Raw genomic sequence first — 13,120 nt, 5'->3', positions numbered from 1 at the left:
TGCCCCAGCGGTTTTTCAGAATTTCATAAACGAAATCTTTCGGGACTTACTGTACCATACTATTGTGGTATATTTGGACGATATCCTCGTTTTCTCCTCTGATATCCAGTCCCATCGCAGACATGTTAAAGAGGTCCTCAGCCGTCTCAGAAGGAATAAACTGTATTGCAAGCTTGAAAAATGCACCTTCGAAGTTGAATCCATTCCATTCTTGGGGTATATCATCTCGGGCACCGGTCTCCGTATGGACCCAGAGAAGGTGCAAGCCATTCTTAACTGGCCTCAACCATCTACACTAAAGGCAGTACAGCGATTTCTGGGATTTGCTAACTACTATCGAAAATTTATTCGTGGCTACTCTACTGTAGTAGCACCACTCACCGCCCTCACCAAAAAAGGAGCTAATCCTGCCAAGTGGTCTGAAGATGCCCAATCTGCTTTTCAACTTCTGAAACAAGCATTTATTTCTGCTCCCATACTGAGGCAACCAGATTTAACCTGTCCATTCTACTTGGAAGTTGATGCCTCATCTGTCGGAGTAGGGGCAGTTCTCTCCCAAAAACCAGCTGATGAGCAATGGCATCCCTGCGGGTGTTTTTCCCGAAAATTTTTACCAGCTGAACGAAATTATGCCATAGGGGACAAAGAGCTGCTTGCCATCAAATTGGCGCTTGAAGAGTGGAGACATTTACTTGAGGGAGCTCGTTATCCTGTCACAATATACACAGATCACAAGAATCTGCTCTACCTTAAAACTGCACAGTGCATGAATCCACGTCAGGCCCGATGGGCACTATTCTTTTCTCGATTTGATATCCATGTCACCTTCCGTCCCGGTTCCAAAAATCGCAAGGCCGATGCTCTGTCACGTTCTATGGTAAAAGAAGAAGATTCCATCATTGTGGATCCACGGCCTATTATCAGCCCACTCAGCATCGCAGTCAGTAGACCCGACAATACACCTCCCCAGGGGAAAACTTTTGTTCCTGAGAATCTGCGGAAAAAATTGCTCCAATGGGCACATTGTTCCAGATTTGCCGGTCATGCTGGCATCCGCAAAACTCAATCTTTCATATTGAGAAGCTACTGGTGGCCTACGCTTCATCAGGATGTTCAGCAATTTGTTTCCGCATGTGGCAGCTGTGCCCAACATAAAAGTCCAAGACAATCTTCAGCTGGTCAACTTTTGCCTCTGCCTATTCCCACCAAACCCTGGACCCATATTTCTATGGACTTTGTTTCCGATTTGCCCAATTCTAATAATTTCAATACCATCTGGGTCATCGTTGACCGATTCTCTAAAATGGCGCATTTTGTTCCTCTCCGTGGACTCCCATCAGCACCTATCCTGGCTCAGCAATTTATAAAGGAGATCTTCCGTTTGCATGGGTGTCCTGAAGAAATCGTCTCAGATAGAGGAGTTCAGTTTGTGGCGAAATTCTGGAGATCCTTGTGCCAAGCACTACAGATCAAACTAAACTTCTCTTCGGCCTATCATCCCCAATCCAACGGGCAAACGGAAAGAGTTAATCAAGACCTAGAAACATTTCTCCGTTTGTACATATCCTCTTCTCAAGACGACTGGGTAGATCTGCTTCCTTGGGCAGAATTTGCTCATAATAATCATTATCACGAATCCTCTGCTTCCACTCCATTTCATACGGTCTATGGCCTACACCCCAGGGTACCCTTGTTTACTCCACTTCCTACAGCCTCAGTACCTGCCTCTGAAGTTTTCCTAAAGAATTTTTCAGGCCACTGGCGCCAGGTACGGGAATCTCTACTTAAAGCGTCCCAACGCTACAAAATTCAGGCCGACAAAAAGCGACGAGCCATTCCAAGCTTGAAACCCGGAGACAGAGTCTGGCTGTCTACTCGCAATCTACGCCTCAGAGTTCCATCTATGAAATTCGCTCCTCGCTTTATTGGACCGTTTAACATCTCCCGAGTCATCAATCCAGTGTCCTACAAATTACATCTACCATCTTACCTCAGGGTACCCAACACCTTCCATATCTCTCTCTTGAAACCACTGGTGCTAAATCGGTTTTATACACCCAAACTGGTTTCTCCTGAAGTGCAGACTGAACATGGTGACGAATATGAAATTAAAGAGATCTTGGACTCTCGGTTTCGACATAAAACCTTACAATATCTAGTCGACTGGAAAGGCTATGGTCCAGAAGAGAGGGCCTGGATCAAAGCTTCTGATGTTCACGCTCCATCTCTCATCAAAAAATTTCACCGCAAGTTTCCAACTAAGCCCCAATCTAAGTGTCCAGTGGCCACTCGTAAGGGAGGGGGTACTGTCACAAATCGGGATCTTAGCCGCACTTACCTCATCCGCCGTTGTCATATCACGGCTACCTGGGTCCCTTCTGGTCATCTGCAGCATTCCCGTTCTCCACACCTTCATTTGTAAACAAACACATACTGTCTGTCCTGCAGCATGGGCGCGGCCATCTTGGATGCAGTCAGGTGATCATTCCAAACCAACCAGATTCAGAAGCTGTGATCACATGGACTGATCAGCCAATAGTTGTTTGGGACATCCTATTTAAACCTGCTGCTGTGATCTGTTCATTGCCAGAACAACACACTTCTCTCCAGAGGATAGTTCTTGGCTCCAGTGTTCCTGACTGCATTACAAGTGCAGTAATCCTGTCTGCACTCCTAAGTGCAGTGTTCCTGACTGCATTACAAGTGCAGTGTTCCTGACTGCATTACAAGTGCAGTGTTCCTGACTGCATTACAAGTGCAGTGTTCCTGACTGCATTACAAGTGCAGTGTTCCTGTCTACATTTCCAGACTGCTAATTCCCCTGCTGTATTCTACAATCAGCACGAACATGAGCAAGAAGTTCATCCAGGCTGCTAAGTTCTGTTTCGCTCCTGCTCCAGCTAGTCCCAAGGGTCCCGAATCGGATCAAGAAATTCAGACGACCGTGACAGTGTAGACATGTTACACTGTTTGGAAATATGCTGACGTAGGCAGCACATACGTGATATTTTTGCCAGTGTTTTTTTATTATGTATGTATGTATTTATGTTTTGTAATTTATTTTGCTTGTCTTACAAGGCTATATAGCTCTTTGTACCATTCTGTTTAGGTAGAAATATGTCTCCCTACGATCAGCTTGCACTGGCATTGGCGTGGGACAGAGTAGACATTGCCAAAACGTATATCTTTGTACATGGACAACAGTGGCTGGTATGTGAATATGGTTTAAATTCTATTTAACAATGTGTGAAGTCACAGAAAATAATTTTCAATTAAAAAAAATAAAAAAAAATTATACTTTCCTACAGACAAAACCTTTGGAACAAGCCATGTTGGATGCACTTGTTATGGACAGAGTTGCATTTGTTAAACTTCTCATAGAAAATGGAGTTAGCATGCACAAATTCCTGACGATACCCAGGCTGGAGGAACTGTACAATGCGGTAAGCATGGGGTGGAATGGGGAATAATACAATTCATAACAAACTCATGTTCAAAATGCATGGTGAGGGAGCAAGTGATCAAGACAGTGTACACTACAAACAGATACACAAACAAATGTAGTGCATTCCTCTGGTGTTTAAAAAAATATAAAAGGGATTTATTGTAGCGTTATATATTCCAGTGCCCAATATAACAGTAAATATTTGCATAAAAAAATGGCAGCAGGAAAACCTACTAATAGGTAGTTAAGCCTAGCTTATTTTAATTTGTTTTGATAATCTTTAGATGAGTTACATTGATCGTATAAATAATTTACTGATAGGACTGAAATTATAATCACTGTAAAATAGTTTAACTAAAGACAAAAAAATATATTTTGTTAAGTTAAATAGTAATTATTGCAAACGCGTGGCACAAACTCTTTTATGATGCCATCCGCCTACTTTTACACAAATGTATCATTTTATGTGGAAGCGCATGGATTGTGAGCCAAGACGTCAGAATCTCTAAGGGTGCAAACATTTGGGAGAAGTTGTATAATAATGAGTGGGTGCTATAGTGAAAATAAAGATACTACCTAGGTTCGCCTAGGGGTAGAACCAGCCCAGTCTGTATTATATTGAGACACTTGAGTCTCTAATCATCTTTCATAATATTGTAATAGTTTTTTTTATTTACTTGTACAACATCTCTATAAATTGCCAGCATTTTTTTTAAAACAAATAACTACATACCCTCTTTTGCTTCTTTTTAGACTCCAGATGCTAGTAAAGACACTCTTCTACACCTTATCCAGGATGTCAAGAAGGTAGTTACTACATACTGTAAAAGAACTGTAATATAGTTTATTAACAGAGCTTTGGGTCTGAATGACAAGTGTCAGAATTTCTTCATTTCTGTAATTCATTTCTGTAATACATCTTGTTATGTCATTTTAGAGGTCTCAAAACAATTTGTAAAGTTGGTGGGAGTTCAATCAGATTTAAATTAGCTGAATGATTTAGACAAATATATAGGTTACTGTAAAAAAGAAGCATAGTGATTTTGCAGACTTAGCTATTATGTTTGATGGGTGCCTCAGGTTTTACATTTCAAAATTATTAAACCACTACATATATTAAACATTAGGGATTAGGGGTCTGTAGGTTTCCAATGACAGCGTGGGAAAATCCCTTATACTATAAATAGACCTCGCAGCTGTGCTAAGTTCATTGCGTATCGGAGCTGGTACAGTGTACAAGTGTTCCTGCGTCACGTGTCCTCTTTTTTATTTTTTAACCAAGCATGTTCTGGATTGGATTACAAATATGGGCCCCTCCTGGGCTGAAGATAAGACTGCAAGCAACAAGGGGGCCCTCCTGGCCAAGAAGAACAGAAGATATTTACAAGCAGGGACATTTGGAATTACAAATTATTTGGGACTTTTCAAGCAGGACATTTGGAATTACAATTTATTTGGAACTTTTCAAGCAAGGACTATTGGAATTACAAATTAGGACATGGTTTACAAGCATTTTTGAATTAAAAGCTGCTGACGAAAGAAGAAGAAATCTGTTAAGTATATTAAGGTTTTCTTATTTTCAATAAATATATGTGGTATGAATAAGGGTGTTTACTGTATTTATTGGGGTTTTATTATTTTTAATAAAAGTATGTGGTTTTAATGAAGGTGTAGTGGTTTTGTAAACATTTTGTTTTGTGGTACTATTGGTCGCAGCCAGCCATGGGTGTCAGGGCATGTTAACACTTGTGGTTCTCCAAGTGTCCGCATGCCCTGGCTGCCATGGGTATGCTGGTGCTTGTAGTTATACAAGCATCAGCATGCCCAGACTGTTCATGGCAGCCTGGGCTGGCTGGGACTTGTAGTTCAACAAAACAAAATGGCATCCGTTTGTTTTTTTAAATACGAATTTGCTGTTATTACCCTACACCCACTGCCCAGGGGTGTAGGAAGAGCCCTAGTGCTTTCAGCACATTTGAGACTTGTATAGCTAGAGTGGCAAACAGTTGAGACTTTAATCTCTATCGATTTTGTAAATAGCGATTTTGACAGAAACACATCTCTGGCGATTTAACAACAAATATCACTTTAATACATCTGCGAGATGAAACACCCGGGAGAAAATCGCTGGATTTTCAAAATTGGAGCTTGATACATTTACCCAGTGGTGTAAAATATGGGGTCTTAGTGGTGTTGTTAAATGTTTTAGTGTAGTAAGTGGGAGATCTGGTGTAATATATGGGATTTAGTGCTGTACATAGAGGTTTTAGTACAGTAAGTGGGAGATCTGGTGTAATATATGGGGCTTTAGTGGTGGTGTTATAGATTTTAGTGTGATTAGATTTTAGTGGGATTGTGTTAATGGGGTTTGGGGGAACGGTGTGTAGTAGGTAGGAAGAAGATGTGCAGGGAGGAGGGTGTAAACATTGTGAGTGTACAAATTCAAACATAAAGAGATTATGAGACAGAGAGAAACTTCATGGTTCTGTAGTATATGTTAAGATATCATTTGTAGAAACTAGGTCCTGTGACATAGTAAGACAGTTGTAGAAACTTGGTAATGTCCTATAACATAGTAAGACAGTTGTAGAAGCTAGGTAAAGTCCTATAACATAGTAAGACAGTTGTAGAAGCTAGGTAAAGTCCTATAACATAGTAAGACAGTTGTAGAAGCTAGGTAAAGTCCTGTAACATAGTAAGACATTTGTAGAAGTGTCACAAGCCACGGTGATCCGCAGCTCGCTTCCTCATTCAGCGTCCCGGCTGTCATGGCAACAGCCGGGACGTCATTTCCGGATCCCCTCGTCCCAACCGCCTCCATGGCAATGGTCGGGACGCTTTCTAATACAGCGCTGCGTCCCGGCAAGGCTGACAGCCTGGCGCGCACGCAGATTAAAGAATAGCCTGCGCTTTAATTAATTTGTATTAATTTATTAGACGGCACCTGGGGCTAGTTATAGGGAAGGACCCTGATTGGCTACCTTCTGTATTTAAGGCAGGAAGGGCTTAGACTCCCTGCCGGTTATAGCGTTTCCAGTCCTGTGCTGTGCTGACCTGCTGTTGGATTCCTGTTTGACTGATCTATTGTTGTAACCCTTGCCTGTACCCTGGACCTTGCCTGCTTGCATGTTGCCCTGACCTTTTGGCTTCTTTTCTGGACCATTGTTTCGCTTGTGACCCTGACCTCTGCTTGGATATCGATTTACCTGTTTGCTTCAAACCCCTGACCTCACCCTGCTACTGACTACCCGCTCCAGTCTGGGTTCCATCTGCGCTACGGCCATATTGGATGAGCTTTTACTACACTGAGCCTAAGACCTGGGGGCATCTGAGTACCTAGGAGCATATAAAGCTCTCTGGGAAAGGCGGCTGCTAAAGGTGCAGATCTCTACTCTACCTGTTCTAAAAGCTCATCTTAGTGGTCGTGGACCCTAACATTATATAACCGGCCAGTGACTTACTGGAGAGGATTACTCATGGATGAAAACGGGCCGAATCCCTCTCCAGCCCAAGTCTTAGCAGAACAGATCCAAACCCTGTCCCAGATGGTCCAAGGACTATCCCACTATTTATCTGCACAAGAGGAAGCCTCAAGGACTTCGCAAGCCCAGCAAGTTCCCCTGGCACCTGCTCTAGATCCTAAGTTAAATCTGCCAGACTGTTTCTCTTGGGAGAGAGCTTAATTCCGCAATTTTAAAGAAAGTTGTAAGCTTTATTTCCAGTTAAAACCTCGTTCTTAAGGTCCAGAGCAGCAAAGGTTCGGTATTATTATATCCCTTTTCCAAGGTAACCCCCAGTCCTGGGCGATCAGTCTGGCTGCTGCAAGTCCTTCATTACAGTCCGTTGATGCAGTCTTTACTACTTTAGGCCTGCTTTATGGCGACCCAGATCGAGTGGCTTCAGCCGAGGCTCACCTTAGGGCCTTAAAGCAAGGTCAGTGCTCTGCTGAGGAGTACTATACCGAGTTTAGGCGATGGTCTACTGACAGCGAATGGAACGATCCTGCATTAAGCAGTTAATTTTGCTTAGAACAGATCAAAGATGCTTTGGTACAGTACCCTTCTCCAACTTTGCTGGAGGGTCTTATGCAGCTCGCCATCAAAATTGACAAGAGAGAAATGCGGAAAAGAAGACAACTTTCTCTTCATCTTTTGCCTTGAAAAAGCTACTAGCGAAACGCGCGTCGGCGGACGCCGCGTTCACTGCCCGTGCTCCTATAATCCAATTCTTTAAATAATATAAGCTTCCTATTCATTTAGCTAGTTTTCAGACTTTAAACCTCAGTCTATCACATTACCTCCGTTAGAACCTCACAGCTTTCCACCTATTATGCTGAGACACTAGTGAGAGCTCATAATTTGCCGAGTCCATTGAAAGTTATCATGCTCACAATAAGGGGACTGAACATATGCAAATGAGTATGGAGGGCTAAGTTAGCGATAGATATACCCATGGAAGTCATTAGAACATGAGAAATGTACACATTAGAATCAAGTACTCAGTATAGTTGATAAACTAGTGACCTAGGTTTAGTCACGCTCTTCTATTTGGGGTTTTAATAGATCAGAACAGTGCTATTGTATTTCACCCAGAATTCACCTGGGAATCAACACATGCAAATTAGCTGGACAGACTAATCTTGTGTCTGTCTATTGATTCTCATGCCGCCTGTACATATGTAAACAAGCTAACAGTGTTCCCCCTAAATTACTGTACTGAATACTCATTATTGATTAAAACCATCTCGATGAATGGGGTTATTTGAGGACAATACACCACTGTTGTATAAAGGTTTTCACACCTACATATGATTACCTTGATTTATCATACATCTGTTAACAAGAGTGGAATTGTATGAATCATATGCTGCTTGTATATCATAAGCAATCAGCATTTACCATCCTCTCAGCTCATAAATATTATTTGGAATCTATTCATGAAGGAACTACCATAATAGATTATATGATAAGATGTTACATCCCTAATATATGAGGATTCCAATAATAAAAAATAATATTGATTATTTGTGACATGCATTTATGGCCAAATATATGGTATCAAATATTATAGTGAGCAGTGACACGGCTTGACAATTAACATTGTCTATTTTACCAGTTTATTCTTTTCTCAATTGCATTCTATATACACCTTTTAATATTTCGCTATTAGAAATTTTATGATAAGTTTATTCAATAAAGATATATTTAACAGTAATTTTCAGATACCTCTTGGTCCATTCGAGTGCCCCATAGGATCATTACTTTTTCTCTTCTGCTCTCTATCTGTGGTCACTAATATTTATGATCGGGTGCACCCTTCCCATATATGGATAGTCATCACTATCCTAGCCTTATTAGCGCATCTATCAGAGGGAAGTGTAATGGACCACCTAGTGCGGTAATTTTTCCTTTAACTTTCTGTTCATCATCTGCGTTTGTTTCTGCTTCACTGGACACTGAAGAGCCTATGCAATTAGGAGCCTACCGTCCTTCTGCAGAGGAAAAGACCAGAAGACGGACCCAAGGTCTGTGTCTTTACTGTGGCATCAAAGAACATTTTTCTCGTTCTTGTCCTAACAAGTCAGGAAAAGACTTGGCCTAGGAGATAAATAGGAGGTTCACCTAGGTCTGCAGATCATATCCTCTAAAAATGCAGTTTTGGTTCCCGCGCACATCATCTATGGTGGTCATTCTGTTGATATCTCAGCCTTTATTGACAGTGGTGCCGCTGGAAATTTTCTGGACATTGGATTTGCCAAATCTGCTGGAATTCCTTTCAAGAGTATTAGTAAGGTTATTACTGTATGTGGTCTAGATGGAGGGTCATTCCCAGGTGGCAAGGTCTTGTTTGAAACACCCCCGTTACACTTGACTGTGTGAACCCTTCATTCAGAAGCTTTGTCCTCTATTGGGGCATCCCTGGCTACACCTTCACAACCCTGTAATCGATTTGGCACAAGGGGAGATTACCCAGTGGAGTTCCTCGTGTTCTCAGACTTGTTTGAGCTTGCCTCTTCGAATTCTGCAGCCTGCTTCCGAGTTACTTCCTCCTCAGTACCGTGAATTCTGGGACGTATTCTCTAAAAAAGCGTCTGACTCATCGGGATTTTGATTGTGCCATCAAATTAATTCCAGATACTATATTACCAAAAAGAAGACTGTATTCACTCTCCCGTCCTGAATCCAAGGCCATGCAGGAGTATTTACAAAAAGGGTTTATTAGGCCTTTAAAATCTCTGATGGGAGCTGGCTGTTTCTTTGTCGCCAAGAAGGATGGTGGACTGCGACCCTGTATTGATTTCAGAGGTCTTAACAAAATCACTATTAAAAACACCTACCCACTTCCTCTCATTTCGGTCCTGTTTGATCAACTCAGAGGTGCTACCATCTTCACCAAAATTTATCTTCGCGGGGCATATAATTTTCATCCGCATCAGAGAAGGAGATGAGTGGAAAACGGCTTTCAATACCCATTCCGGCCACTACGAGTATTTGGTTATGCCATTCGGTCTTTGTAATGCACCAGCTGTCTTCCAAGTTTTTATTAATGAAGTTCTCTGGGAATTCCTTGATCAGTTCGTGGTTGTGTACTTGGATGACAAATTAATATATTCCAACTCTCTGTCTCAGCACTGGCTCCATGTTCAGCAAGTTCTCCATAAAGTACGGGACCATCATCTGTTTGCCAAGCTTGAGAAATGCGAGTTTGAAGTTCGAAGTGTTTCATTCCTAGGATATATAATATCCTCTACCGGATTCTCTACGGACCCAAGTAAAGTTCATGCCATTCTAGATTGGGAGCGGACCGTTAATCTGAAAGCTGTACAAAGGTTTCTGGGGTTCGCCAATTGCTACCAAAGATTTATTCAAGGTTTTACCGATTTGGTGGTTCCCATTGTTGCCCTCACCCGAAAGGGGGCAGATCCTGGTAGTTGGTCCTCATAAACTATCAATTCCTTTGAGGCTCTAAAGAAAGCATTTATCTCCGCCCCTGTCTTGAGACATCATAATCCTGAGCTGCCTTTCATTCTGGAGGTTGATGCCTCTGACATTGATGTGGGCTCTGTTCTCTCTCAAAAAGATCCTGGTAATCACCAGCTGTTTCCCTGTGCCTTTTTCTCTCGCAAGTTATCTTCTGAAGAGGCCAACTATGATGTTGGTAATCGGGAACTCTTAGCCATCAAATGGGCTTTTGAACAATGACGTCACTGGTTGGAGGGAGTCCTACATGTCACCTCAGTCATCACTGACCATAAGAACTGATATATTGAATATGCAAAACAGCTGAATCCTAGACAAGCCCATTGGTAATTGTTTTTTTACCCGTTTCCATTTCGTTATCAGTTATAGGATCTAAGAACACCAAGGCTGATGCTTTATCCAGAAGCTTTGTTTCTCAACATGCACCAGTTCCGAAACCACTGCCAATAATACCACCTTCAATTATTCACACAGGTTTAGCCCAGGACTTGGGTATAGCCCTTTGTAGATTCCAAAAATTTGCTCCCTCAGAGACACCTGCAAACTGCTTATTTGTGCCAGTCCACCTTCGAAAGGCTGTTCTCGCTGAAGCCCACGAAAATAAAACCGCCGGACATCCCATTATCTTTAAAACCACAGAAAGCCTCTCACGCTCTGTCTGGTGGCCCACCATGGTGTCAGATGTTTGATATTTTGTTATGTCCTGTGAAATTTGTGCTAAAAACAAAACCCCTAGGAACTGCCCTTCTGGTCAGCTTATGCCATTATCTGTTCCTACAAGACATTGGACACATTTGTCTATGGATTTTATTGTGGAGCTCCGTTCCTCAGCAGGCCACAATACTATCTGGGTAGTGGTTGACCGCTTCAGTAAAATGTCCCATTTCATACTTTTAACCAGACTCCCTAGTGCACAGACTTTGGCGTCACTTTTTCTCCAGCACATCTTTTGGCTCCATGACTTACCGTTGGATATTGTTTCTGACCGTGGCTCTCAGTTTATTGTTCAATTCTGGAAGTCCTTTTGTGCACTCCATGGAACAAACATCAGTCTTTCCTCAGCATACCATCCACAATCCAATGGACAAACTGAAAGGGTTAATCATTTCCTGGAACAATTTCTATGTTTGTACACTTCTGAATTCCACAACAACTGGTCAGCGCTGTTACCATGGGCAGAGTTTGCATACAACAACTCTTGTCATTTCTCCACTTGTACCTCTCCTATTGCAACCTTGGTTTCCATCTTAGATTTAACTGATTGGCTTCGCTTAACCCTTCTGGTCTAACTGGCATACGCTCTACGGCTTCTAGTCTTAAGAATATCTGGAAGAAAGTTCACTCTGCTAGCTTTGTTTCACTCCAAAAAAATTTCTGATCAACACCGTAGGAGCTACTCTTTCAAAGTGGGTCAGAAGGTTTGGCTATATCAGTCTCAGACAACCCTGTAAAAAACTCGATCCCAGATTCATTGGCCCCTTTTCCATCATCAAGCAAGTGAATCCTGTGGCCTTTAGTTTGAAGCTTCCGCTCTCTCTGAAAATTCCTAACATGTTTCATTGCTCTTTGCTTAAACCTGTCATTTTTCTAGTAAATTTAAACGTGTTCAGTCTCGGAAGCCGCACTCAGTTAATGTGGAAGGACACCTGGAATTTTTGATACAGAAAATACTTGATTCCAAGAAAGTCCAGGTGCAGATTCACTTTTTGGTTCAATGAAAGGGCCGTGGCCTGGAGGAACATTCTTGGGTTCTGCGGCGGTGTCTACATGCAGATAGACTTATTAAGCAATTCTTTAAACAGTACCCTAAAAAGCCAGGGTGTCGGGGTTCTTTAACCCCTCCTCAGGGGGGGGAGTACTGTCACGAGACAAGGTGACCCCCGGCTCGCTTCCTCAATCAGCGTCCCGGCTGTTGCCATGACAGCTGGGACGCTGAATTTCTGGATCCCCTCGTCCCAACAGTCTCCATGGCAATGGTCGGGATGCTTTCTAATACAGCGCCGCGTCCCGGCAATGCTGACAGCCTGGCGCGCACGCAGATTAAAGCTAATTAATTTGTATTAATTAGCTTTAATCTGTATTAACTATTAATTAGCTTTTATTTGTATTAATATAATGCGGACTAATTAATTTGTATTAATTTATTAGGCAGCACCTGGGTCTAGTTATAGGGCAGGACCCTGATTGGCTACCTTCTGTATTTAAGGCAGGGAGGGCTTAGCCTCCCTGTCGGTTATAGCGTTTCCAGTCCTGTGCTGTGCTGACCTGCTGTCGGGTTGCTGTTTGATTGATCTATTGTTGTGACCCTTGCCTGTACCTTGGACCTTTGCTGTTTCGCTTGTGACCCTGACCTCTGCTTGGATATCGATTTACCTGTTTGCTTCGGACCCCTGACCTCAGCCTGCTACTGACTACCCGCTCCAGTCTGGGCTAGCGCCCCTGTTCCCATCTGCGCTACAGCCATATTGGATGAGCTTTTACTACTCTGAGTGTAAGCCCTGGGGGCATCTGAGTACCTGTGAGCATATAAAGATCTCTGGAAAAGGCAGCTGCTAAAGGTGAAGATCTACTCTACCTGTTCTAAAAGCTCATCTTTGTGGTCGTGGGCCCTAACAAGAAGCTAGGTAAAGTGCTGTAACATAGTAAGACACTTGTTGAAGCTAGGTAAAGTCCTGTAACATTGTAAGAAATGTGC

The 13,120-nt window shown here is 42.5% G+C and overlaps 1 protein-coding gene across 1 annotated transcript in view; it reads left to right on the top strand.

The window, feature by feature from the left end:
* Positions 1–13,120, top strand: part of LOC142151871 (transient receptor potential cation channel subfamily M member 7-like) — a 113,827-nt gene that overhangs the window by 30,280 nt on the left and 70,427 nt on the right. Inside the window, exons 11-13 of the mRNA XM_075207936.1 lie at positions 3,110–3,210; positions 3,309–3,443; positions 4,199–4,252. Of these exons, the coding sequence (XP_075064037.1) occupies positions 3,110–3,210; positions 3,309–3,443; positions 4,199–4,252 (290 nt within the window). The remainder of the gene's footprint in view (positions 1–3,109; positions 3,211–3,308; positions 3,444–4,198; positions 4,253–13,120) is intronic.

Source organism: Mixophyes fleayi, chromosome 4 (genome assembly GCF_038048845.1).
Source record: "Mixophyes fleayi isolate aMixFle1 chromosome 4, aMixFle1.hap1, whole genome shotgun sequence".
NCBI classification, from domain to species: domain Eukaryota; kingdom Metazoa; phylum Chordata; class Amphibia; order Anura; family Limnodynastidae; genus Mixophyes; species Mixophyes fleayi.
The sequence above is the reverse complement of the archived record's forward strand: the minus strand, read 5'-3'. Positions and strand labels throughout refer to the sequence as shown.